We start from the raw sequence: 23,208 nt of genomic DNA on the forward strand, positions 1-23,208 counted from the left end.
TTTTTCTGTAGTTATGACTTTAAAACCTGCAAGACTCCCAACATTTTTTACTAGCTCTTGTCATACTTTTTTTTTAAGAATTCAGTGGGTTTTCTTTTTAGCTTTTGCCACACTGAAATGTCTGTCTTTTACAAAATAACATCTCCTTCAAAATCCTTTTTTGCACATCTCTTTTTAAAAAACAATTTATTCGCTTTGAATACCTAAAACGATTAGGAATATACCGAAAATCTTCTATTATGTATTGTGACTGAAAACTTTTCTCTGAGTTCTGCAATAAAAACAACAACAAAAGAAAGCAAAACAAAGATTCCCAGTATTTCACGCATGGGATACGTGGTGCACCTGTTGATGCAGTTTTCCTCATCGGTGAAACAAACAACCAATCAGAGACGAGAACTCTCACACCCCGACTTGTGATTGGCTAAAAGTCTTAACAGGGTTTTCGTCTTCTTCTCGACTTCATTCATGTTTACATTTGTAGGTTATAGGGCTCCTCGGTCCTCCCAGCCAAGACCAAGAGCACGACACGCCAGCAACATTAACAATACGGAAGGCTGCTCGTTTAGTGTTACTCACCGATAACAAGAGGATACCACATCCATCGGTAAATTCACATTTTGTTTCCTTTTTAAAGCTTTTTAAAGCTGACCGAGCTGGGGAGAAGTCGGCGTTCTGTTGCCATAGAAACAACACGTCTAGCGTCAAGCTGTGCGGTCAGTTTTCTTTGCTAGACGTTTGCTTGATTTTAAAAGCACAGATAAACTTCTTTTGTTTTTGTTTTTTACTGCACTGGGAGAAACACTCGCAACCTATCACTGAAATTTAAATTTAGAGACGTTTTTGCTTAAAAATGGCTTGAGGATGGCTCCGAAAAGAGAAGCTCTGTAAGTCTGTGCCTCCTTTCTGCGTGAGCTTATCTTCACATTTCAAGTTAGCACCTCAACACCGTGGGTAGCTTAAATTAGAGAATAAACTTGATAACATACAATACTGTACCTTAAAGAAAATGTCCACCAATGCATTTTCTTTTGAATACTTTTTACTTTTGAAAAAAAAATAATAATAATTTGCGCCCTTTGTTTCATGCTAACCTTCAAAAAATACTTTCTAAACGTTACTGTGCCCGATCCACGCTTCTTTGCTACAAGTATAATCTAGGTGACATTTGCCAGTGGCAGTGCAGCATTTAAATGGTAATTGAAGGAATCAAAATAGTTACATTTGATGTAATGAAGCAAAACAAAAATATCTGTATCTGCAAAAAGAAGCTAAAGAAGATGCAAAATTAACACAAACGACTAAAATTTAATTATAACTAAAAAAGAAACCACAACAAGATTAGACAGCCTAAAAGGAAGTGCAAAATAAACATAAATAGCTTCAAAGAGAACAGGAACTGACTAAAAGTTACAATAAAGAGTTTGGCGTGTACTTGGTCAAAATATATATAGTCCTTATCAAAGCCACATTACAAAAGTGCTTTACAGGAGCAGCATACTACAGCAAGCATTGTGGGGAAACAGTTTGAGGACTAATCAGCTGTATGAAAAATGTACAGAAATTGTTTAGGGAATAAAAGATGGAACTTAGAAAGAAGTGACTGGCTTTTTTGATTTGATTTTCAGATTGTTCCAGAGACTCTTACTCTCATTTAATACATACGTCAAATCCAGCCCAGTGGATGGACATTGGTTTTTACTGAACATTGTGTGGGTTATTGCTAGTTTTGCAGGCCCTTTTACTGACAAACTGAAGTAATATGTTTCTGATAAGGAATCGCCCTAAAGCTTTTCATTGTGATAACAGCAGGCTGACTGAATATGGAAAAACTCTTTATCCTTTTTGTATTGTAAATGTATGGGCCATAATTTATGTATATGTATTTCTTTGGTTTTATTGATCCACTAAAATTGGTTCCATGTGGCAAACAAACAAACAAGCAGCTCGTCACCCCTGCATTAAACTATAATTTCCCATGAGGCTCACACACACACACATATCAGTTAAATACCTTGAACAGCATGTGCAGTCACGACTCGTCAGTTCAGTCGCTTGAAGCTTAGCAGTAGATCTTTAAAGCATCATAACAAAGATAAGTGAGTGTGGAAGGGAGTAAGATGTCAGCTGATTATTAATTAATGTTGATTGACTGATTAATCAAGGCGTCTGATCAGTGCCAGCTTGTAGCCTCACCAGATTTTGTGCTACTCTGTCACCTCATCATTATTGTCCAGGCCCGTTATGTCTAATTAAGACATGTTCAGTAGCAAGGTACAGTGTCGCGTTTCTACTTTTTATTCTTCTTTGCCAAATGTTTGGCCTACATCTTCTCTTCTGTCTTCATGCTCTGGCTGAAGGTGCTTCGTTTCAGCTTGGCCAGGAAGATCGATGTCCAGCCTGTTCACTTACACCACACACTGCTGCAGCTCTTTTCAGCACAGATTTAAATTTAACAAGTCGAGGCGTTGAAAAGCACTTCTCCTATTTCACCTAACAAATGTCAGGGATTATACCTCTCCACTTGCTCCCCACTAAGATCTCTCAATCTTTTCAGGAGGGATTGGGTTTTTTATTTTTTGTCCCCACTGTTTCTAATTGGTCACCAGATCCACTGCTTGAGTCAAACTAAGTAAGTCAATCTGAGCTGATGATACAAATCTGCTTTTTTTTAAGGCTCCAGAGGTACAGAGATGTGGCTCACCTGTTTGCTTGTTGAGGAGTGTGGCAGTGTCTTACGAAGCTCTTGAAGCTGAGATCCGTGATTCAAAGAGGTGTGGACAAAGGGGGAGCAACACCCTCTAATATCGATGACTTCACCAGTGCAGGTAAGTAAGAACTTTATCAAAGGATGATGAGACACTATTGAGCTGTCAGTTTATCAGATACACTAGCATAGAACTGAAAACGGTCAAATGCAACAGGTTTTGAGTGCTAAAAGCCCAAATATTAGTTGTCATTCAACAGAACCACAAACTTCACCTTAGAAATGACAAAAACTCAGCAGATTGTGTCAAGATATGTCCAATCATAATCAGGAAAGGCAAACTGGGGCGGTAGATTGCCACTCTCAAGGCTTCAGGTCTATGTCAGGGTGACGGACAGAATCATATGTCCCTTGGACAATCCTTGGATTCACGATTGCAGTTTTGTCCCAGCCCTATCTCCTCTCAGGGCTGTCTGAGGGCACATAAGAGTTTGCCCAACCCATCTATGTGAGTTTTGTAGGAAAAGACATTCGACCACATGCCTCTTTGTGGGTTGTAGTTTTCATGAGGTATTCAAACCCTTTTCCACCACAGTAAGAGCTTGGTTTGGATTAAATAAATCAGACTCATTACTGTAGATGTTGGACTTCACCAGGGCTTCCCTTTTTCAACAATTCTGTTCATAATTTTAGGATAGAATAGGTGCAGCCAAAGGTTGGAGGGTCTTGGGGTTTTATACAACGATGTTCTGTTGGTTTCATAGAGCAACAACCTGCAGCTTGTGCTGGGGTGGTTTATGAATTGGCTGGGATGAGAATTAACACCTCCATGTGCTAACAGGATGGAGTGTCCACTACAGGGCTAGAAGGAGTTTATGCTTCCAGTAGAGGAGTTTAAGTATCTCAGGGTTTCATTCACAAGCGAGAGGAGATGAAAGCAGGAAGCTGACAGATGGAATGACACATTTGCAGTAATACAGATAATGTACTGATCTTATGTGATAGAGAAAAGTCAGAACGTGAAAGCAAAGCTGTCGACTTACTGGTCAGTCAAGGTCTGGGTCGACACACGACATAGTGGAGAGATTATGTCTCTCAGCTGGCCAGGGGATTACTTGGTATCCCCTCAGGAGAGCTGGAGGAGGTGGCTAAGGAGAGGCAGGTCTGGGTCTTTGTTCAGTCTGCTGCCCTCATGACCTGGATAAGTGTCAAAGTGTCTGAAAATGGATGGATGGCTGGATGGATGCACACGTGAATTATCCCAATACTGCTGAATTAAACTGGGTTAGTTTGAGTTACCATTCACCACCGAAATCAGTCAAGTGACAGAGTTCCTCTTTGAATCTTTTTGAACTGTTAGCAGTTTGTAGACTTGGATTTATTAGCTTGTGCAAATGATATAGACTTAATTTTGCATTTTTAATTAATTGAACTGAATTGAATTTACTTTATTTAAACAACTTGATACAATTGAGAAAGGGTTTTGCAGCCTGGTGCATGTGTATATGTGAAAAAATCCATATGAAGTTGTATGTATGTTTTTTTTTCTATGTATACTTTTTCTCATTTGCATTGCAGTACCTGCTTTTGTTGAACACTGAAGGAGAGCCTTGGAGAAATCCTTCACGGGGCTGTAACTGAATCTGGGCTGAGGTCAGTGGGGTGTTTCAAGCCAGTGTAAAGCTCACAGTTCAGGGTCAGGATTATCCAGATCATTGGATCCGAGTGCTGTTACCTGGCACCGTAACCTCCCACTGTGTGTACCTGTGGTGTCCCTTTTTAATGCCACCAACCTGCAGTATTCTGTCACGATCATTACCAGGAGTTCACTTGAACTCACCTTGACCCTGTAAGACACCAGACAAGAGTCAGAGGCGAACGGCTGAGACGCTGCTGTGACAGTGACTCAGTTTAGGTCAGAATGCAGAAAGATGTTTACAGAAGAACACGTAAATAACCCGAGTTAAGACCTGTATATTGTCTTTGTGTATTTCACACAAAGCCACACTAATAGGATAGAATTATCCACGCTAAATGAATCGTATATTGTATACTGAGGACTAATTATAGACAACAGAGGTGTGTACTATGAACCAAGTTCAACATAGTAAGGCTTTCTTTTCATTGGCTTTCTTGACAAAAACAAGTCAGAGATAAGAGGTTATCAACAGTGTGTACTCCTCCTGACTGTTTCAAAATTGTGATTAAAGTCATAAAAACGACAATCCTTTTGCTATCAGGATGCGTCAGAACACTCTTCCTTGAAGAGATAAGCTTTTCAGAGTCAGTAAGTTTAAATCACCTCTGATTGTCTGATTTTAGTCTTATATTTTTAATCTTTATGTTTTGTAGTTTGTTTGTTTTTTTTAATATATGTGAATTGACATTTGGCTGTCTGGTTAAGTCTAAACTATCCTGCTTTCCGCTTCCTTCAAAGCAAGTTGTAAACCCCTTTAAATGTACTGCAGGAATAAAGTAAATTATTATTATTATCATTATTATTATTATTATTATTATTATTATCTTTTTTATTGTTATTTTAGATATAATGAAAAAACATTCAAAATGTTTGCTGATTGCTTTTAATTAGTAGTAGTAGTAGTAAATAATTTTCCTCTAAAAGTTATGTTTCTATGCAGCCTCTTTGCTTTTATTAAATTTCCCCCATATATCTCAGTTCAGGATTCTCTGAGTGCCATGTCTCTCTGCTTATACTTGCAGTGATACCTGCTACTTATATAAAATTACAAATAACTTGTGTGATGTTTATCTGGAAGAGTGTATTGGTGATCATTTCAGTGTGGTCATTTAGTAAAAGTGCTTTTAGGCTCGACAGTTTCCTGTCAAAAAACTTGATGATCAGGGTGATCGAGACAGCGAATGGTGCTTTGTGCTGCCTTTCTACTCCCAGTCGAAGGCAGGATGTTGTTGAGGAGATAAACTGTATAATATAAAAAGATAAATCTGTCACTTCAACAGGGAAAATGGGGAAGGGATACTACTAAAAGACAACATCTGAAGAATGAATAGACTGAGATATTTTCACTGGTGTCCATGTATTGCTTCCTTACACCACTTATGTGTATTTTTAATTTACGTTATAAAAAGCAGTAAAAGTAAAAAAGTGTCACACTTTAGCACTTCTGCTTGGTATTAGGATCATTTCCCCTCACTGTGGCTGTAGTATTACCCACTCCCTGTATCTGTACTGCCACAATAACCCTTGAATGCCAGCCTGTGACAGCACGCTGACAGCCAGAGCACTCACCTGATGAGAGAGATGGAAACAGAAACATGATTCCACGCGTGCACTTACAGCATGTAGTTTGTTCTATTTGATTGAATTTCATTGTGTGGCTGTATGGCACATACCATTCAGAATGAGAGATATGAGTGTTGGAAAATTGATCATTTTTCTGTTTGTGTCACAATTTCATGAAGTTTTTGGCATGCCTTGCAGGTCAGCTGAGCACATGTTTCTCATTCAGGATGGGTCTACCTCTGGACAGCCCAGAAAGAAACACCGACACACATAAATGTGAGCAGCGGGGTGAGGGAGAGGAGAGCGAAAGCCAAACTGAATCTTACAAATGCATGCCGCAACCCGTCAACAAGCAGAGAAGGAAAAGCAAGAAGAGGTACTTTACTGCAAGAGCTCGTCCATACGATGGCAATTCTGAAAAAGTTTGAACGCTGTATAAAATGTGAATGCAAGCAAAATGCAATGTTTTGCAAAGATCATAAACCTGTATTTTATTCACAAAAGAACATGAACTGAGAAAATGTGCCATTTTTTTTATAAAAATATTAGCGCTTTCTGAATTTGATGGCAGCAACATGTCTCAAAAAAGTTGGTAAGGGGCAACAAAAGGCTCAAATATATTCTTAAATTGGTAATCTTTCCAGAATTAAAATATTTATTGAATTTATTGACTATAATTAAAACAAAAGAGAGAAACTATAAATTAAAAATTAATCTAATATGTATACAGATCATAAAATGATACCTTTGAAATGTTGGGTTAATTCTTTTCAAAGTTTTGTTAAGTGGGTGTAACTCACTATTCTGTAAAATTGGCTGCTTTGGCTCCTCCAACCAGACAAAATTCTTTCAAAAGAGTGTGTCCATTATTCAAATTGCACTTCCAACCTTACATGGGTTGATCGTGAACCTATGAGTTTTTAAGATGAGAAAAGTAATAATTAAGAAATGTCAACTTGGTAACTGAAGTTAAATGTTAATTTCCTTATTTTTGTCATGTGTTAATGTGTAGCTGCAGGGTGCAGACTCAGAGGCAGGACTGCACTCAAAACAGCTTTTAATACAAAAATACCAAAACTCAGACTAAACAGGAATTAATTATATGGACAATATATGCACAGGAAGGAATCAGGGCAGAGAGGAAACACCTGGGCAACACGGGTGAAGAGAATCTAACTGATGAGAGACACATGAGAAAAGGGACTATCAAAAATAAGACATGAGGCCCAGACAAGACGCACAAACTTGACACAGGAACAGAGTAACAGAACACAGAGACATGACTGAAAGAGGACACAAGACTAATCTGAGAGAACAGACAACCACAGAGCACAGAGAGAGATCACAGATGAGGATAACCCAATATTACAAACTAAACAAAGAAGATAAACAGATACAAGGACCGGAAATATAAATAGCAAAACTTGGAAGTACAAGGAAAGCAACATTAAACTATAAAGACAACATGCCATGGAACAAGAAAAAATCCAAAAATAAACCAAAAAACATAAAACACATCACCTAAAAACCTAGGATGCTAACAGTTTTGAGTGTGGAGTAATTTAGAAGGATGTCACGTGAACTCAATATAAGTATTTGATGCCAAAAAGAAACATTTTACAAGTAATTAGCTTAATTAGCAACAAGTTGTTAACATGATGGGGCTGTAGAGAGAGGCTCACCTCAAAAAAGCGTGATTATAAATTGTGATACAGATATCAGGATATTGTTACGGTCAAAATCAACATTAGATGCCTGTGTGATCTTTGAGCCCTCAGGTGGCACGGCCTTAAAAACAGGCATGGTTTTGTCATTGAAATACACAGACTACACAGGCTCAGGGACACTTCCAGAAAACACTGTCTGTGAACACAGTTCACCGTATCATCCATGAATGGGATTAATCCATATGCTACCTATGTCCATTTAATTCTGGATCCCTTTTTGTAATCACCCAGCTGTGCTTGAATTAGAATATCCCCAGAAATGTGCTCTTAGATTTCCTTCCATCTTACTTTGTAATTTGAGTTGCAACAGCAAAATAGAGCCCCTAATTGTGCCAGAGTATAATAATCTTTTAATCACAGTAATGTAAGCTCTCCCTTTCTCTTTGCCAGTATAAGAGTTTGAAATCTTATTCTGGGTTTTTCCCTTGCCAACTGTAGCACAATAATAATTTCTCCCATTTACTGAACTGTTTGTCATTTATTTCTGTTGAGAGTGTTTGAAATAGATATAACACGTTTGATATGTTTTCAGTGTTCTATTGTGAATAAAATATGTATTTATGAGATTTGCATATCATTGCACTCTGTTTTCATTTACATTTTACACAGCATCAATTACTTCTGGGGTTGTACTTTTGCTGTTATCTCCCTTTGCAGGTATATTAACTGCCAAGCACCCTGTCAGTTATGATTCTATAACTCGTCCTGGAGGCTCTTAAGGTCTCTTTTCTCACTTATCCTCATCGTTCAGGAGAGCAAAACGAGGCACTGTGCAGCACAGCAGATGTCTGTCCCTCTTTCTGTCTCTCTTGTCTTTCAGATGACTGTGGATCAACCTCACCAACTGCAAATATGAAAGTGGTACGTCTGCTAGAGATCACTAAATCATATATGTCCAATTTTAAGTTGTTTCTAGCTAGACAAGACTGAATACAAATACTACAGATGTCAAATAGATAAAAGCATGTGGACAGTGCTTTTTCCATTTGGATCTCTGCTGTAAATCCTTATTTTCATCATATATACAGTATTATAGAGATGTATGATCATATTGAGCGTGGGCAAGTTTCAAATAATGAAGTCACAATGCACTAAAAGCTCACCCTGATTTCATCATTGAGTGTTTAGTGTTTAATGTTTCAGACAGCTCTAAACACTCAGTTTCATATTTTATATTCCTCCTCTCAGCGTGAGCAGGGAAACTTCAAATCTGCTATTTACGAGGGGCAGCCAATCAGAACAATCATGGCTGAAAGGTTTCAGGAAGTTGATTAACTGAGGGGTCACACAAGGCTCGATATAAAATAAATATATAAAATCCCAAATGTGAAATGTGAAATATTCACATGATTACTTAACAGACTTTGTAAAACACATCAAATTCACACAATACAAAACAAAAAGGTTCAGTAACAGATAAAGCATCTAATAACTGCACAGTAAAATACCACCAATAATCCAGTCCTACTTTTAAAACTGCCAGGAATAAAAAAAACAAAACAAAACAACAACATCTAAATAATAACGGTAATTTTTATAAAGTTTGTCTCACTCTATGTATTTCATTAAAAAAAAACAGCTTCTTTTTTTTTTACAATACACTTTAAAACACTGTACAAGCAGAGAGGGGCCTCTGGTTGCCTGTGGGAAACAGATGGAGCGCTGTTAAGATGCTAAATGCTTGATTTGTCACAGTGTGGCGAGCTGCTCGTAGATACGGCCTCAGAGAGGCGATGGACGGTGAAGATTGGACGCTGTTCTGGACCGACTGCTCAGTGTCTCTAGACCGTGTTAAGGACATGAAGCGTTACCAGGTAATCAATGCACCTAACTAACCTAACACCTCCATCACTGCCATCATCAGAAAAGATTATTGATGCTTCATTTGATTATTTATTGATTAAATGTGTGATTGTATTTGTGAAGCGGAAAATTCATCAGTTTCTTCAAACTATGACATTTTTCTAAATATCTTTACCAATGAAATGATGATGTACATGTCCTTTTTCAGTCCATGCTTTCAATTTGCCATCATACTGGGTAATTCGATGCAGTCAGCCTGACTCTCTTTGACCATGAGTAATTTATTAAAGTAGATTTGTTCGAGATCCTATCTATCTATCATACATTAGCTAGCCTACATTAATATTATTTAGGTTTCTCTTGTGTTGTCAAAACACTTCTGGCCTGTTGCAGCATGGATATTACACCACTGGAGTTGTGCGCTGGTGTCTAGCACTGGGACTTTGGTAGCGGTTGTGGGGTGGGAGCTCTGTGTATCAGACTTGTTTAAAAGATGTAACTAACTACTGTGATATCACCCAGTGTTTAGTGAAGTCTTGAGCTGAGTGTTTTTACCATCAACAGCGTGGTGTTTTTAAACCAGATGTTACAAAAAGCCATGGACATCTACGAGCTACTTTGGGTTGTTCCTCTATTTACAGGGGGTCACCGCAGTAGGTCACTCTGCATGTTTGATTTTCTAGATTTTTTTTATTTATTTATTTTTTCTTCCTGGTTGGGTTTTGCGTCTCCGTTTGGGAAACCTTTCACTTGTTTAAACCCATCCCAAAAAGAGCGATGAGGCCAAGGACTGTCTTCTCATAGACTTCTGTTCATCTTGAGCTGTTTGCAGTGCGAGTCATCACTCCCTGCTGGCTGTTAGAAATAATGCAGGTTTAAGGCACTTCTGCACAGGGTTCACTATTCAGGCTCTGGAGCTACATCTACTGCATCTGCTACACTGTTAGGTGTGTTCTTCTGTTGCTCAGTTGGGATCGGGGGAATTTGAAGTCTAGATCACAGATGTGGGCTCTTTGCCATGTTCCTCTTGATATTTCTGAGCAATATGTCTGAAAGCAACAGCAACATAAATGCCAGGACCTGAAATTCCAAGCAGAACACTCCATGATCAGTGCTTGTGATTTTAAATTGGTGACTGATTGTTTAATATATATTGTAGGCGACTGTCCTGTAATGCCGTGTAAACCTGTCTTTGCAGAAAATAAACCATTTCCCGGGGATGAGCGAGATCTGCCGCAAGGATTCTCTGGCCAGAAACATGAACCGCATGCTGAAGCTCTTTCCCAAAGATTACAACATCTTCCCCAGAACATGGTGCCTTCCTGCAGAGTCAGTCTGCACTTTCCACTCTGTTTTATTTCCTCCCAAAATCTATCTACCACATTTTTGAAAACTACAAAATAAAAATAAGAAAGACAAAAAACCCTCTAGTGCACAAATTCAACAAAACAAACAAAAACAGAAACAGGAGTTTTGTTTTTTTAATTATTATTCTGGCTCTAAATCTTCCACGTATTTTAAAAAGGATCACTAAACCTTTTCAAACACCTCTTATGTAACCTTCAGTATTAATATAATTCTTTCTCATCCAGTGCGTGACGTTAGATCTGTGAGGTTTCCCCCCCCCCCCCTAAAACAATGTTGTTAATATTTAGGAATTAAAAAGATAATAGGTTCACTCATCTGTGTTCATCCTCTCTATCTCACTGCAGTTACAGCGACTTCCATGCTTACACCAGGGCCAAAAAACACAAGACGTATATCTGTAAGCCTGACACCGGTTGTCAAGGCAAAGGCATCTTCATCACCAAATCCAGTAAAGACATCAAACCTGGAGAACATATGATCTGCCAGGTTTACATCTCCAGGGTGAGCAAACGGGTGCAACGCATAAAACACCTGCAACAAAATGCACAGTGTATGATGCTTTTTCTGTTCTTTATAAATGACCTCTTCAGCCTTTCATCATTGATGGGTACAAGTTTGACCTGCGTGTCTACGTGCTCGTGACGTCATGTGACCCATTCAGCATTTTCATGTTCAAGGAGGGCCTGGCTCGCTTCTGCACCACAAAGTACAGCGAACCAATGCTCAGCAATGTGGTAAGAACTGTTAAAGATGGACTGACCGGTGCCTGGGCTGACTTATAGAGACACACTTATTTAGGTCCAGTTAACTCTGCATATATCTCTGGAAGTAAATCTATGGAGAATTTTCAGAATAAAAGCCCCAAGTTAGTGATAGGAATTTGGCAGAATAGTTAAAATGGTCAGTTTATGTGTTTGTTTTTGTTTTTTTTATATTTTGTATCATATTTTATTTGATTTTGATTTTATTGATTGTTGTATACGTGTTCCTGTGAGTTTAATTACTTAAATAAATAGTAACTAGTCTCTCTAACATTAGGATGACGTGTGTATGCATCTCACCAACTATTCCATCAACAAGCACAGCGAGAATTTTGTCCGTGATGAGGATTCTGGGAGCAAACGGTGAATACTGCTCACACTGAAGATGGTGCATGATGCGGTACATCGCCAACGCTCTTTAAAGAATCCGTGTTCATTGTTGTTCCGTTCAGAAAGCTGTCCGCCCTGAACAAGCTCCTGGAGTCCATGAACTACAGCACAGAGAAGATGTGGAGCGACATCGAGGACGTGATCATAAAGACTCTGATCTCGGCCCATCCCATACTCAAGCATAACTACCAAACGTGTTTCCCCAACCACACCACCGGCAGCGCATGCTTTGAGATCCTAGGCTTCGATGTACTGTTGGATCACCGGCTCAAACCCTGGGTGTTGGAGGTGACAGACCAGTTACACAATACTGTAAAACAAGCATATATGTGATTGTTACTCATTCAGCCTCACTTTCTCATGTTCTGGAAAGCCGTATGATTCTTGACTGAAAGGTTAGAAAAACATTATGGTCTATTTTCTCTGTCAGCTATCTCCAGGTCTTTACTGAAGCTTTATTCCATTAACTAAAATATAAGCCTAATGGAAATATTCTGCATGTGTTGTACCAAATATACCATTAATTTGTTGTCTTTGGGTCTTTGGTAGCCTGATTCATGGACATGTTTTAATCCACAGATCAATACAGTCTCTCAAGTAGTCTATTGGGATGCTTTTGGGTTTTTTACTACTCATATTATTTTCTTTAAAAGTCTGTCTTTTGACAAAATAGCCTTTATTTATTTTTAAATAAAGGCTATTAATCCCAGCTTTAATCCCAGCCCATTCTTCAATGGTCTCTCTCCCAAGCTTCTTGAGATTTGTTTGTCTTCTGGGGACAGACCTTGGTCTTAAGTTCACTTCACAGATTTTCAATGTGATTCAAGGCTTTTTTCCAGGCCAGTCAATAACATTCCCTTTGGTCTTCTGAAGGTAGTTCTTTACCAAGATAAGAGCCAGATGAATGCCGGGACACGTATAAATGACACAAACACATCTGATCCCAAACAAATAATAACAGTCAAATTCTGTAATTAAAGAAAAAATAAAAGTTAGGGTATGTTTGTATTTTTGAAACAACAACTGGGTGTGAGGTCGACATTTGCATTGTGCCCTTTATAAATCTTATAGATCTTGAATTACAAAAAAGTTGGGTAAACATGAATTGGTGAATGGATTAAGTTAGCTTGAATTCAGCCAAATTTGTTCAGACCTGTGTGTGTGTGTGTGTGTGTGTGTGTGTGTGTCTGAATATATTTATGTCCAGGTGAATCACTCCCCAAGTTTTACCACTGACTCCCAGCTGGACCGCGAGGTGAAGGATGCTTTGCTGTACGACACTCTGGTTCTCATCAACCTGAGCGCTTGCGATCGTCGTAAGATTACTAAAGAGGAGAGACGCAAGGTGAAGGAAAGGCTGCAGCAGCACCGCTCCAGAGAGGCCAGGTATGGTGAACAGATATGGTGTGAAGTTTTCCCAAGGTCACACACACCACACATCTGTAGTGAAGGTTAGTGTTTCCGTGTGTGTATTTTATCGGCAGGTCAGAGGAGCTGCGTCAGTGCCAGGCAGCCACGGTGAAGCAGATGGAGAGGTACGAGGCCAAACACCTGGGAGGCTTCAAGAGGATTTATCCCAGAGAGGGAGGGGAGAAATACGACAAGTACTTTAAACACAGCAGCTCGCTCTTCCACGAGACGGCGGCATCAAAGGCCAGAGAGGAGTGTGCCAGGTACCTCCAGCGTGCTGTCAGTACACTCAGTACAGTTCAGCAAAGAGCAGGTGCTGCGAGTTACGCACAGACCGTTTCTGAAGTCATCCACACAGACACAAAGAAATAAGTAAAATAAAAAAGAAAGCAGAGGGAACACTCCAGTGCAGGGAGAACTGAATTATTCTGCCTAGTTTCCATATAAATACAGACACTTGGGTAATAATAATAATTTTTATTCATACAGCACTTCTAACATTTATGCAGGAGAACTAAATTAACATCTCTGCTGTTATTTAAAGGGATAGTACAGTGAGAAGACTTTATAAAATAATATTTATCATAAAAAGACCACAAAGATCGCAAAAAACTTAAATTTCTAGCTTAACCTGTGCGAGGTAATAATTTCTCATCTTGTGACAAGTGGTAGAAAAACTTAGCTGATTAGCAAGATGGATGATAAAATGAACATAATAAATAGGAAAATATAAATAATTGGGATTTATCATAAATCTTTTTAATCACTGTATGTGTGACGATGTCCGTGCAAAGTTTTTGTTCAGACTGGCTCGCTCAGTAACGAGGTATTAGGTTACATACAGGCATAGATGCATATAGGCTACAATCATTATAACAAGATATTTACTCCTTACAACTGATACATTTTTATTAATAATTTACATTAAAAAATGCAAAAAGAATCTGGATCAAGTTTTTGTAATGTGAAGATCCAAATCATAATAAGTTTAATATTTTGTGATTTTGAATTCTTTGCTGGTAGATTTTTATGAGCTCTGTGAATTTTAATTTACATTTCAAGATGTAATCTTACAAATTGCTTGACTGATAAATAAAAACACTTACATTAAATACAAATATTAAATATTTTTGCAAATGTGTTTGCTGATTGGTAATAAAACACTGGACAAATATTCAAATATGCAGTGTGCTTACTTACTAAAATCTAAATTAAAGATAAATTGTGATTTTTATTTTTTTTTTTTCCAATGAAGGAAAAGGAATAGACGACATTTTAAATATTTTATTTGGAATGTTGCCTAAAAAATGCATAGCAATTCATTTATCTATTTTCCGCACTATAAGGCACACTTAAAATCCTTGAATTTTCTCAAAAATCGGCAGTGCACCTTATAATCTGGTGGCCTTCTCTATGAATTCTGGCTGTGTTTACTGACCTCGAAACGATTTTATGTGGTACACGGCGCTCAAAAATCTGTCAAAAAATGTTTTAAGACTTTGCTAAGCTATGAAGCCTGATGGATTGTCTGAGCGTTATGGGTACTGTAGTCAGGAGCCTTGCGACTCATAGTAATCTGGGTCCAAAACTCAGTCGCGTCAGGCCCCAAACGAACACTGTGTAAATTATTTTATCTTTAATAAAAATGATCAGTGTCGCTGCTTTACCAGGTGTAACAATTAAGTTTAACATCCAGGCATCCATGAAAACAGAATTTATTAAATTTAACGGAGTTAGAAGTTAGCAGGAAGGTAGCAGAAAGTTAGCTCGCTAGTTACCTAAACATGTTACCAAGCATGTTCTGACTGAGAGATTTCTGGGCAAAAATAAAACGTACAGCTCTGCTATCACTTCCAACATGAATGAAAACAGAAAACTAAACAGCAGTGACGTTTGTAGGGTTACTGAAGTTGGACTAGCTGGTATATAATGCTGTGCTAGTGATCGCTAGCGACACAGCTATGTTAGCATATCAAAGCATAACACAGTGAACCTGGAGAATGAATGCTAACTTTTTTCCACTTGCTATAAGTTCCCGGTGTTTGTTTGTTTTGACAAATGCAATCACTTGGAAAATTGCTGTATACCAAATTTCAGTAGGGGAGAACAACTGAGATAATCCAGCCACAATATGAGGTTAGTCATTAATGTAAAATAAGATAACCTTTATTAGTCCCACACATGGGAAAATTTGTTTTGTTACAGCAGAAAGTGGACAGTGCAAAATTACATAGCAAAAATTAGAAAAACACTGGAACAACATATACTGTTGTTCCAGTGTTTATAGAGCAGCTACCAGAGAATTCAACATTAATGAATCAATGGTATGGAAGTGGAAGAAGCAAGAGGAATTAGTTGAGTAATGTTTGACTTATCTGACTGTTTTGTTTTGTTTAATGCGCTTTATAATCCGGCTTGCCTTATGTATGAAAACGGACCCGTTTGTCGACAGTGCACAGATCCCGTGCGCCTTATGGTCCGAAAAATACGGTACTATGATTGCAGTTCATTTAAAGAATTTTTAAATAATCAAATGAAAATCTTATAACATGAGACTAAAATGTGCCCCTAAGTGGTTCTCTGGTGACCTTTTTAAGAAAAATGTGACTGCATTTACATAAACATAACCTTTTAAGAATGTAGCTTCATATATTTTTGTAGCTTGCATCAAAGTATTTAAACCCAAGTTTTCAGAGTTCAGTGTGAGTAATGAGATACAGCTATTGTTAGAAAGTCGTGTATTTAAATGCAAGTAGAACTAAAGAACAAGACATCAGTGATTTAAAAAAAAATAAAAATAAAAACAGCAGACTGTGATAGGTGGATGAAAAAACATGCACATAAGTAGTATCACTAATAATTAAGCACAGACTAAACTGTACTACAGTACAAAAATACAGTACAGTACGAAGACTAGTAAAAGAAAAATGCGATTATTGTTTTCAGTTTTCTTAGTAGATGTTTCACATAGGTCTTAAAATATTCCAGATTCCAGGATCTTTGGAAGCCAGTTCAGGTGGTTGTGATCCTCAAATCATGACCTTGTTCTAAATCCAATCATTTTTATTGATGATGATGATGATAATAATAATAATAATAATAATAATAATAATAATAATAATAATAATAATAATAACAACAATATATGAATCAATAATGCAAATATGTTCTTCCAAATGTGGATTAATTTTGCCTTTTTAAAAGTGGAAAATATTCGTGTTCTGTATATAGACACAAATCAGTCAATCTATTACATACAGGTTGTCATGGCACCAAAATTGAAAGACAGCTAGAGAAAGTAATGACAAAGTGCTCAAAGTTTTTTCTGAGACCATTAATGCAATTGGGTCCTAGTTTCTATTAATTTTGGTTCCCTATTGTATTACTTGTTTTTTTTTGTTTACTTATAAATTAGTTTAGTTGTATAAGTTCCCTTCTTGTTCCCCAAGTCTCTTCTCTGTGTTTTTTTTTTTCTCCTTTTGTGTCTGCTTTGTGAAGTCAGTTGTGTCTTTGTGTTTATCTTTTTGTGTGTTTGTCTCAGTTTTAGGTTTCCTCTTTTATTTTTCTAGTCCCTTGTCTTACGTGCATTGTGTGAAGTTTTGTTTCCCTTTGTTGCATTATTAGATTCTGTTCACCTGTGTCTTTTTTACCCCAGATGTTTCCTCTCTCTTTACCTCATCTGTGTTTGTCTGTAAGTCCTCAGTTTTACTCAGTTCTTTGCCATGTCCTCCTTATCCCATGTGTTCCCCCTGGCGACTCCGTTGTGAATCCCTCGCCGCTGCTCTACATTAGTGTGTATTCTGTATTTTTGTCCTCAGCACTTCCTTCCTTAGGTCACATCTCTGTCTTAGGAGCGTTTGGGTCTGTCTCTTACCTCCCGTACAGATAATCCATGAAAGGCTGATGCAGAAAAAAGTTGAGGCCATCTCAGTTTTGATTTGTCGCTCCTGGAAATGATACGTAGCCAGTCGCTTCTTTGCCGGTAGTGTGATCACACTCAGCTGTACATGCAGACATGCCTCGGGGTGATTTAATATGTGCAAACATTATGGAATAATTGAACAAATTGAAGGATTTAAACCTGTCCTAATAAAACAGAATTTAATAGTGCGTAATCCTGCCACCAAATTATGTGCAGTCATGGAATAAATTTCCCTTTAAGACGCTGATGACACTCCGCTGCATGTGCCTGTAATTCTCACGTTATTAAATTAAAAGGCCCCTGTGTCTGCCATGAAAAACTGGGTGTCACATCGTTTCCTGCTACTAACTATGATTAGCCAACAGTTTAGATAGCAGTTTGATCAAATAGTAGAGATTCTGGACAACTATGATTTCTCAAAGGGCAAGTGTTTGTCGTCGTGTTCGATCCTGCTCTCTGCTGTGATCGTCACATCGAAGACCACCTGTTTCCACCTACACGCTTAAATCTGCTCTGCTGTGTGCTCACTTTCATGCAGACTTCTCAGATATTTCCTAAAACAGTCTTCACTTGTCTTCATGACAGTTTAGTTGTTTTTGTACAGCAATGCCATGGTCTTTTTAGTGCAGTTTTCTGGTTTCTGTTTTTGTTAATACGCTCAGTCCCATATTTATCTCTCTACGATAGATACACCTTCAGCTTTCTTTGTATTTTGGGTTACTATTCCAGCCGTGTCTCCATGTGAGTTTTTCACCTCTGTGTGTGGTTTGGTTCTTTTGTTATTTGGTGTTTTATTTTGGTAGTCATCATTTGTCATCTGTGCTTTGTATTTTTATTCCTCCCTTGTGATTGTGTTAATTAAGTTCCTGTTTCCTGCATTTCATGATAAAAAGGAACCAAATGCACGATATATATAAATATAAATAAAGCAAAACATTAATGGCTGATTCCACCTAAAAACTAATTTAAAAGTTGAAAACAAACATTCTGTCTTTTTATTTATTTATTTTTTAACAAAATAAAAATGGAAGATGAGGAAACTAAAATGTAGAGACAACAGAGTGCATCATGGAGACAGCAGGAAAATGTGAACAGGCAAAAATCTGTTTCAAAATAAAATACAAGACGGGAAACCAAAATAAGTTGTTCTCTGCATTAAAAAAAGAAAACAAACTAATAATAATACAATTATAAGTAAATGTGGATGAGATTTATCAGATTTAACTGGTTATTTTACAGAAGTGATCACTGGAGTTTAAGTTTTTATTTATTTATTCAAATTAAGATTAATGGACTTGCAGAAGGATCCGAGTTTCTTTTTCTACACTCAATATTTGTCCTCTGTGGGTTTTTAAAAAAAACAAACATCTAAAACAAGAGTACCATAATAAAGCTAAAAAAGTGATTTAATTTGTTTAAATACTTTAAATTATTCTCAAAGTGGTTCTGAAATGTGTGCTTTTATTCTTTTAGGCAACAGCTGCAGGAGCTGCGTCTGAAGCAGGAGCAGAATGAGCACTACCAAAGGAGAGGCCGGAGGAGAGACTCGCAGGGGGAGACTGCAGGGGAAGGAGTCAAACCACGAAGGGCCCCATCAGCCCCGACCCCCATTTCTAACTGCGACCCAGCATTGGTGAGGCTGTGTTTGAAGATGCAGTACCCAAATGTAACCACAAGAGGGAGACACAGCTTCAGTCCGTGATGAATGGCTTTGACTCTGGCTGGTCTTTCTGTCAGAGTATTCTTTAGATTATCTAAATAATATTCTTGATCATTTTATTCAGTTTTAAATAAACAGATTTTATTTTCAGTACAGCAAACCAATGATATTCTCATATATTTTAAAAACCTGCATATACATCTTAGCAATAAAAACTATTTGATTTAAATGTTCTTTCCCCTCCAGCCTCCTGTGTCCGGCCTGTCAGCAGCTCCGGAGTCTGCAGAGGTCCAAGAAGAGGAGCAGGAGCATCTGGATAAGGAGGAGGAGGAGGAGAAGGTGGTGGAAGAGAGGGAGGAGGAGAAAAAAGTGGTATTAATAGGCGACCACGAGCAGCTCGGCGTGCTGTACCAGAGGCAAAAACTATTGCAGGACCTCGGGGTGGTGAGCCAGATCCAGCAGCTGCTGCAGGGCCACAGAGAGGGAGGGGGAGCAAACGACTTCTGCTCCCAGCAGCAGAGAAATCATCAAAGGCAACACAGGAAGGTAAGGCCTGACCACCAGTCCATGCAAAATAAACCATTTCTCATTTATTGTGAGTATTATTAACTGACAGTTGCCATCATCCTTTTTTATTTCAGTTGGATTCACTGACACATTTTTGTCAAAGGACTAAAGAGCAGGACATACCTGTGCAGGTACTCTCCAGCCAAATGAATCCACTGCTCTTCTTTCTTTATTTTAAATCAGTGCTCATAATCTTAAGAAATTAATCATGTCAGCTGCCCTGTCTCTTTAACTTTCAACTTTAATAGGTGGTCAGCCTTTCTTCCTCAGTCTTAATAGAGAATTAAAGGAAAAAGAACATTTTCTATGATTGTTTTGTAGCTTCTCATTCCTCACCAGGACTGCAACAGCACTTATTTTCACTGCTTATTTTCAGTTTTTATTTTAAAGATTAATTTATTTGTCAGTGTATTAAAATATTAAAAAGAACACTTTTAGTTTATTATTATTATATATGATTAAAACCCCCAGCAAATTATCATTTATGAACAGCCTGAACCAGTGAAAACGTTTTATTTTTACTCTTATAATAATTAATAGTTGATTAAAATCCATGATAATTAATGTTGTTTTGAGCAACAAGTTGATTTAATCCGTTATTCTTTGCATGTCTGTTTGTAACACATAGTGTTATTCAGGCTTTGCTCTGGATTTTGAGTTGAAGAAACATTTTCCTCGGCATGCAAAGCTCAGGTTGTTTGTAAATTTGATGGTTTTTACCTCTGAAAGTGATGAAATCCAAAACACATCAGCGTCAGCGGTTCAGCAGCGGTTTGAATATATAAACAGCCAAAAATAATCATCAGAGGAGAATGAATGAAGTGGGTTAACAGTTCATAACCCTGACTGATAATTCACTGTGCTGAATAATCATTATGGCACAGAATCTAAACGGCATCGTTTTATCGCTGTGTTCGCAGCAGCTCGGGTCCGTCATGACTCAGCAGCGTTTCCTCCGGCCCACTGTGCACCGCAGCTGCCCGAACGGCGAGTCCAAGAGCCACGGCAGAGCGGGAGAAATACGCCGGATCGTCAGCCCCCAGCAGGCGTCCTGGCCAGGTAACCATACTGAGATCTCAGGTCAGCCACAGAGAGGTAACGCTGGTTCATTTTCAGCCTAACAGCCAGCTTCTGCAGGCTTTTCTCTCCAGCTCCTGCTTCCTGTTTACTAAGGAGGCTTTGGTACGACTGTAACACTGGAGATGTATAAATAATACTGAATTTAATGTCTTTTCCCCTCCTGCTGTTTTCTGTTTTCCGAAACATGAACATCACTTGAAGAAAATGTAGAAATACATTTTTTTTTAATCACCAAAAATGCATAAAAAATTAAAATACACGGGAGAAGTGTTTAAATCTACATAAAATTACCATCTACCATTAAAATTACCATGAAAATATTAAAACATTTATTTACTGTGTCCCATTTTGGGTTTTTTTTTAAAACATTTTTATAAATAAATAATCAGGCTGTGCTATTAGTTTAGGAAAAAATCTGTTGATATTATTTCATTTGCAATAATTTCCACACACACATAATTAAAACATCAGAAAACACAATGGGCTCTTGTGGAAATGGTAATAGCATTTATACAGAGATTTCTTTCTTTTTTTTTTATATATTAACTATTCAGAGTGGGGGTTGTGTGTGTGTGTGTGTGTGTGTGTGTGTGTGTGTGTGTGTGTGTGTGTGTGTGTGTGTGTGTGTGTGTGTGTGTGTGTGTGTGTGTGTGTGTGTGTGTGTGTGTGTGTGTGTGTGTGTGTGTGTGTGTGTGTGTGTGTGTGTTTGTCTCAGACTTCTTCTTTCTTCTGTTTTCAGTCAGCGACTCTCTGAGCAGCTTCTACACCGACGCCCGGTCCCGTCCTGGCATCCCGACCATAAACTGCATCTCCAAAGGAGGCCCTCGATGCACCAACGACGTGTCCCACGACCCCGACGCCCTGCGCAGCCTGCTCGTCATCTCCACGTGCGTCCCGCTGCTCCGGAGGCCTGGCTTCCCTCACAGAGCGACCCAGCACGGTAAAGGGCAGTGAGGGCAGCGGGACCGCCGACCTCACGAAGCCCCTCCGAGTCCAGACCTGCAGCTCTCACCTCACACTGAAGCTGCTCCACAGAGAAATACAAAGAGCCTTGAAGAGAGAAAATTCAGAAATACACAATGCCTTTGATGAACATGGATGTTTGTATATAGCTTTTATACCTGCAAACCAGCTGCCTGCCACTGAATGAGCTCCAGCTCAGTATTTTTTTTAAATACTGACTCTTTGTACTCAGATTTATCCATTAAATCTAACCTGATGCATAAATCTGAGATAGATGTTTAATATTTTTGCTCTGAGGATGAATTATTTCAAACAGAGTGCCAAAATAAAAGCATGCTGGGTTAACATGATATTGAAATCTTTTACTCTGGAAGAAAAAAATGTGATTCTAATAAACTCACTGATTTATATGAACATAAACTGGCTCAGCTAAACTGAAACTATTAAAGGTTCATTATTTAATATTAAATTTAGTTTGAAAAGCTTCACACTGGGGGACATTAAGGATAAAAGCCAGCTGCTCTCATGTTTGTGCAGTCAAGTATTGAAAATAACTTTATTTGCGCTGATGATCAATAAAATGTCTTTTTTTTCAAGTGATTTAGTTTAATCGTCTTTATTGTCACTTTCTGCAAAAAATAAGATTAAAAAAATCTACTTTTTAAAAGTAATAAATATTCTTTCTGTGATTACATTTTAACACATTTTTTTCTAAATAGTTTTAAATTTCTTTTTGATGGTGATTGCCTCCTTTCGTCTCGACGGCTTTCAGATAAGAGGCCATAAAGTTTTACAGCTTCTCTGGATCTGGTTTCTTTGTAGCTGGCTGAGAGCAAGGTACCAATAAACTAAAAAAAAGAAAAAGATCAAATGCGTTGAGAAATTATTCGATATTATTTTAAAATGTGAGGAAGTGTTTTCATTACTGATAAATATAAATATTTAGTATCGAGTCCACTTGCATTATAAAGCGCCTGAGCTGTTTTCTGCAAGCTCCTGTGAAACTCGGGGGTTTACAGACGAATTTAATTAATTATAATTATATTTATCTTTTTTAAAAAATTAAAATCTGGGGGGTAAATTTAGGAGTCAATAAAGGATTAAACTATGGCCTAAATAAGACGGTACCTGTGGAAGTGTTGGGTTTTTTTGTTTTTTTTGTTTTTTATTTTAGACTTTAATGAAATGAAAACGTTAATTCATATGTTTTAACATTTTGTGTTTAAATCTTAGCCTAAATTTTAATGAAAAGGCGCTATTATATTGGACTTTGCGTCTCTTTGAGGGAGAAAAATGAAAGCGATGGGGAGAATGTTTTGTATTTCAGGAATTTATGGTTTTATTGCGTCTATAAATGTCGGAAATCCTCTCTGTCAGTGTAAAACACCAGAATACCGACTGAAAGAATACTTTAAAAAAAATAACAACAAATCAAATCGGAAATGACTCATTAGAAACAACAAGAAAAAAAGATGAATACGTTTTTAAGGCCCAAACGAGGGAAAGTTTCATTCTGAAGTTGGGCTGTTTCAAGTTTTTCTGACCTTAAAATCCGCCTCAGGATGGCAGTTAAGCTCATTCCCATCTT

At 37.9% G+C, this 23,208-nt stretch overlaps 1 protein-coding gene across 9 annotated transcripts in view; it reads left to right on the plus strand.

The window, feature by feature from the left end:
* Positions 1-22,216, plus strand: part of ttll6 (tubulin tyrosine ligase-like family, member 6) — a 26,696-nt gene extending 4,480 nt beyond the window's left edge. The window contains exons 1-18 of one of the 9 annotated variants that reach the window (XM_082544922.1): positions 487-607; positions 2,677-2,828; positions 4,286-4,360; positions 6,168-6,344; positions 8,519-8,557; positions 9,392-9,510; positions 10,698-10,828; positions 11,212-11,368; positions 11,458-11,601; positions 11,906-11,991; positions 12,081-12,306; positions 13,226-13,404; positions 13,503-13,691; positions 18,824-18,983; positions 19,257-19,556; positions 19,652-19,708; positions 20,498-20,636; positions 21,373-22,216. In XM_082544922.1, coding sequence (XP_082401048.1) covers positions 6,197-6,344; positions 8,519-8,557; positions 9,392-9,510; positions 10,698-10,828; positions 11,212-11,368; positions 11,458-11,601; positions 11,906-11,991; positions 12,081-12,306; positions 13,226-13,404; positions 13,503-13,691; positions 18,824-18,983; positions 19,257-19,556; positions 19,652-19,708; positions 20,498-20,636; positions 21,373-21,611 — 2,313 coding nt within the window. In that variant the 5' untranslated portion in view covers positions 487-607; positions 2,677-2,828; positions 4,286-4,360; positions 6,168-6,196 and the 3' untranslated portion in view covers positions 21,612-22,216. Of the gene's footprint in view, positions 1-486; positions 608-683; positions 888-2,676; positions 2,829-4,285; positions 4,361-6,167; positions 6,345-8,518; positions 8,558-9,391; positions 9,511-10,697; positions 10,829-11,211; positions 11,369-11,457; positions 11,602-11,905; positions 11,992-12,080; positions 12,307-13,225; positions 13,405-13,502; positions 13,692-18,823; positions 18,984-19,256; positions 19,557-19,651; positions 19,709-20,497; positions 20,637-21,372 lie in introns of those variants that run through there. The other 8 variants (XM_082544930.1, XM_082544928.1, XM_082544929.1 and 5 more) reach the window with 8 other exon arrangements.
* The last annotated feature ends 992 nt before the right edge of the window (positions 22,217-23,208 follow it).

This window comes from Aulonocara stuartgranti (assembly GCF_965226115.1).
Source record: "Aulonocara stuartgranti genome assembly, chromosome: 8".
Classification (NCBI taxonomy): Eukaryota; Metazoa; Chordata; class Actinopteri; order Cichliformes; family Cichlidae; genus Aulonocara; species Aulonocara stuartgranti.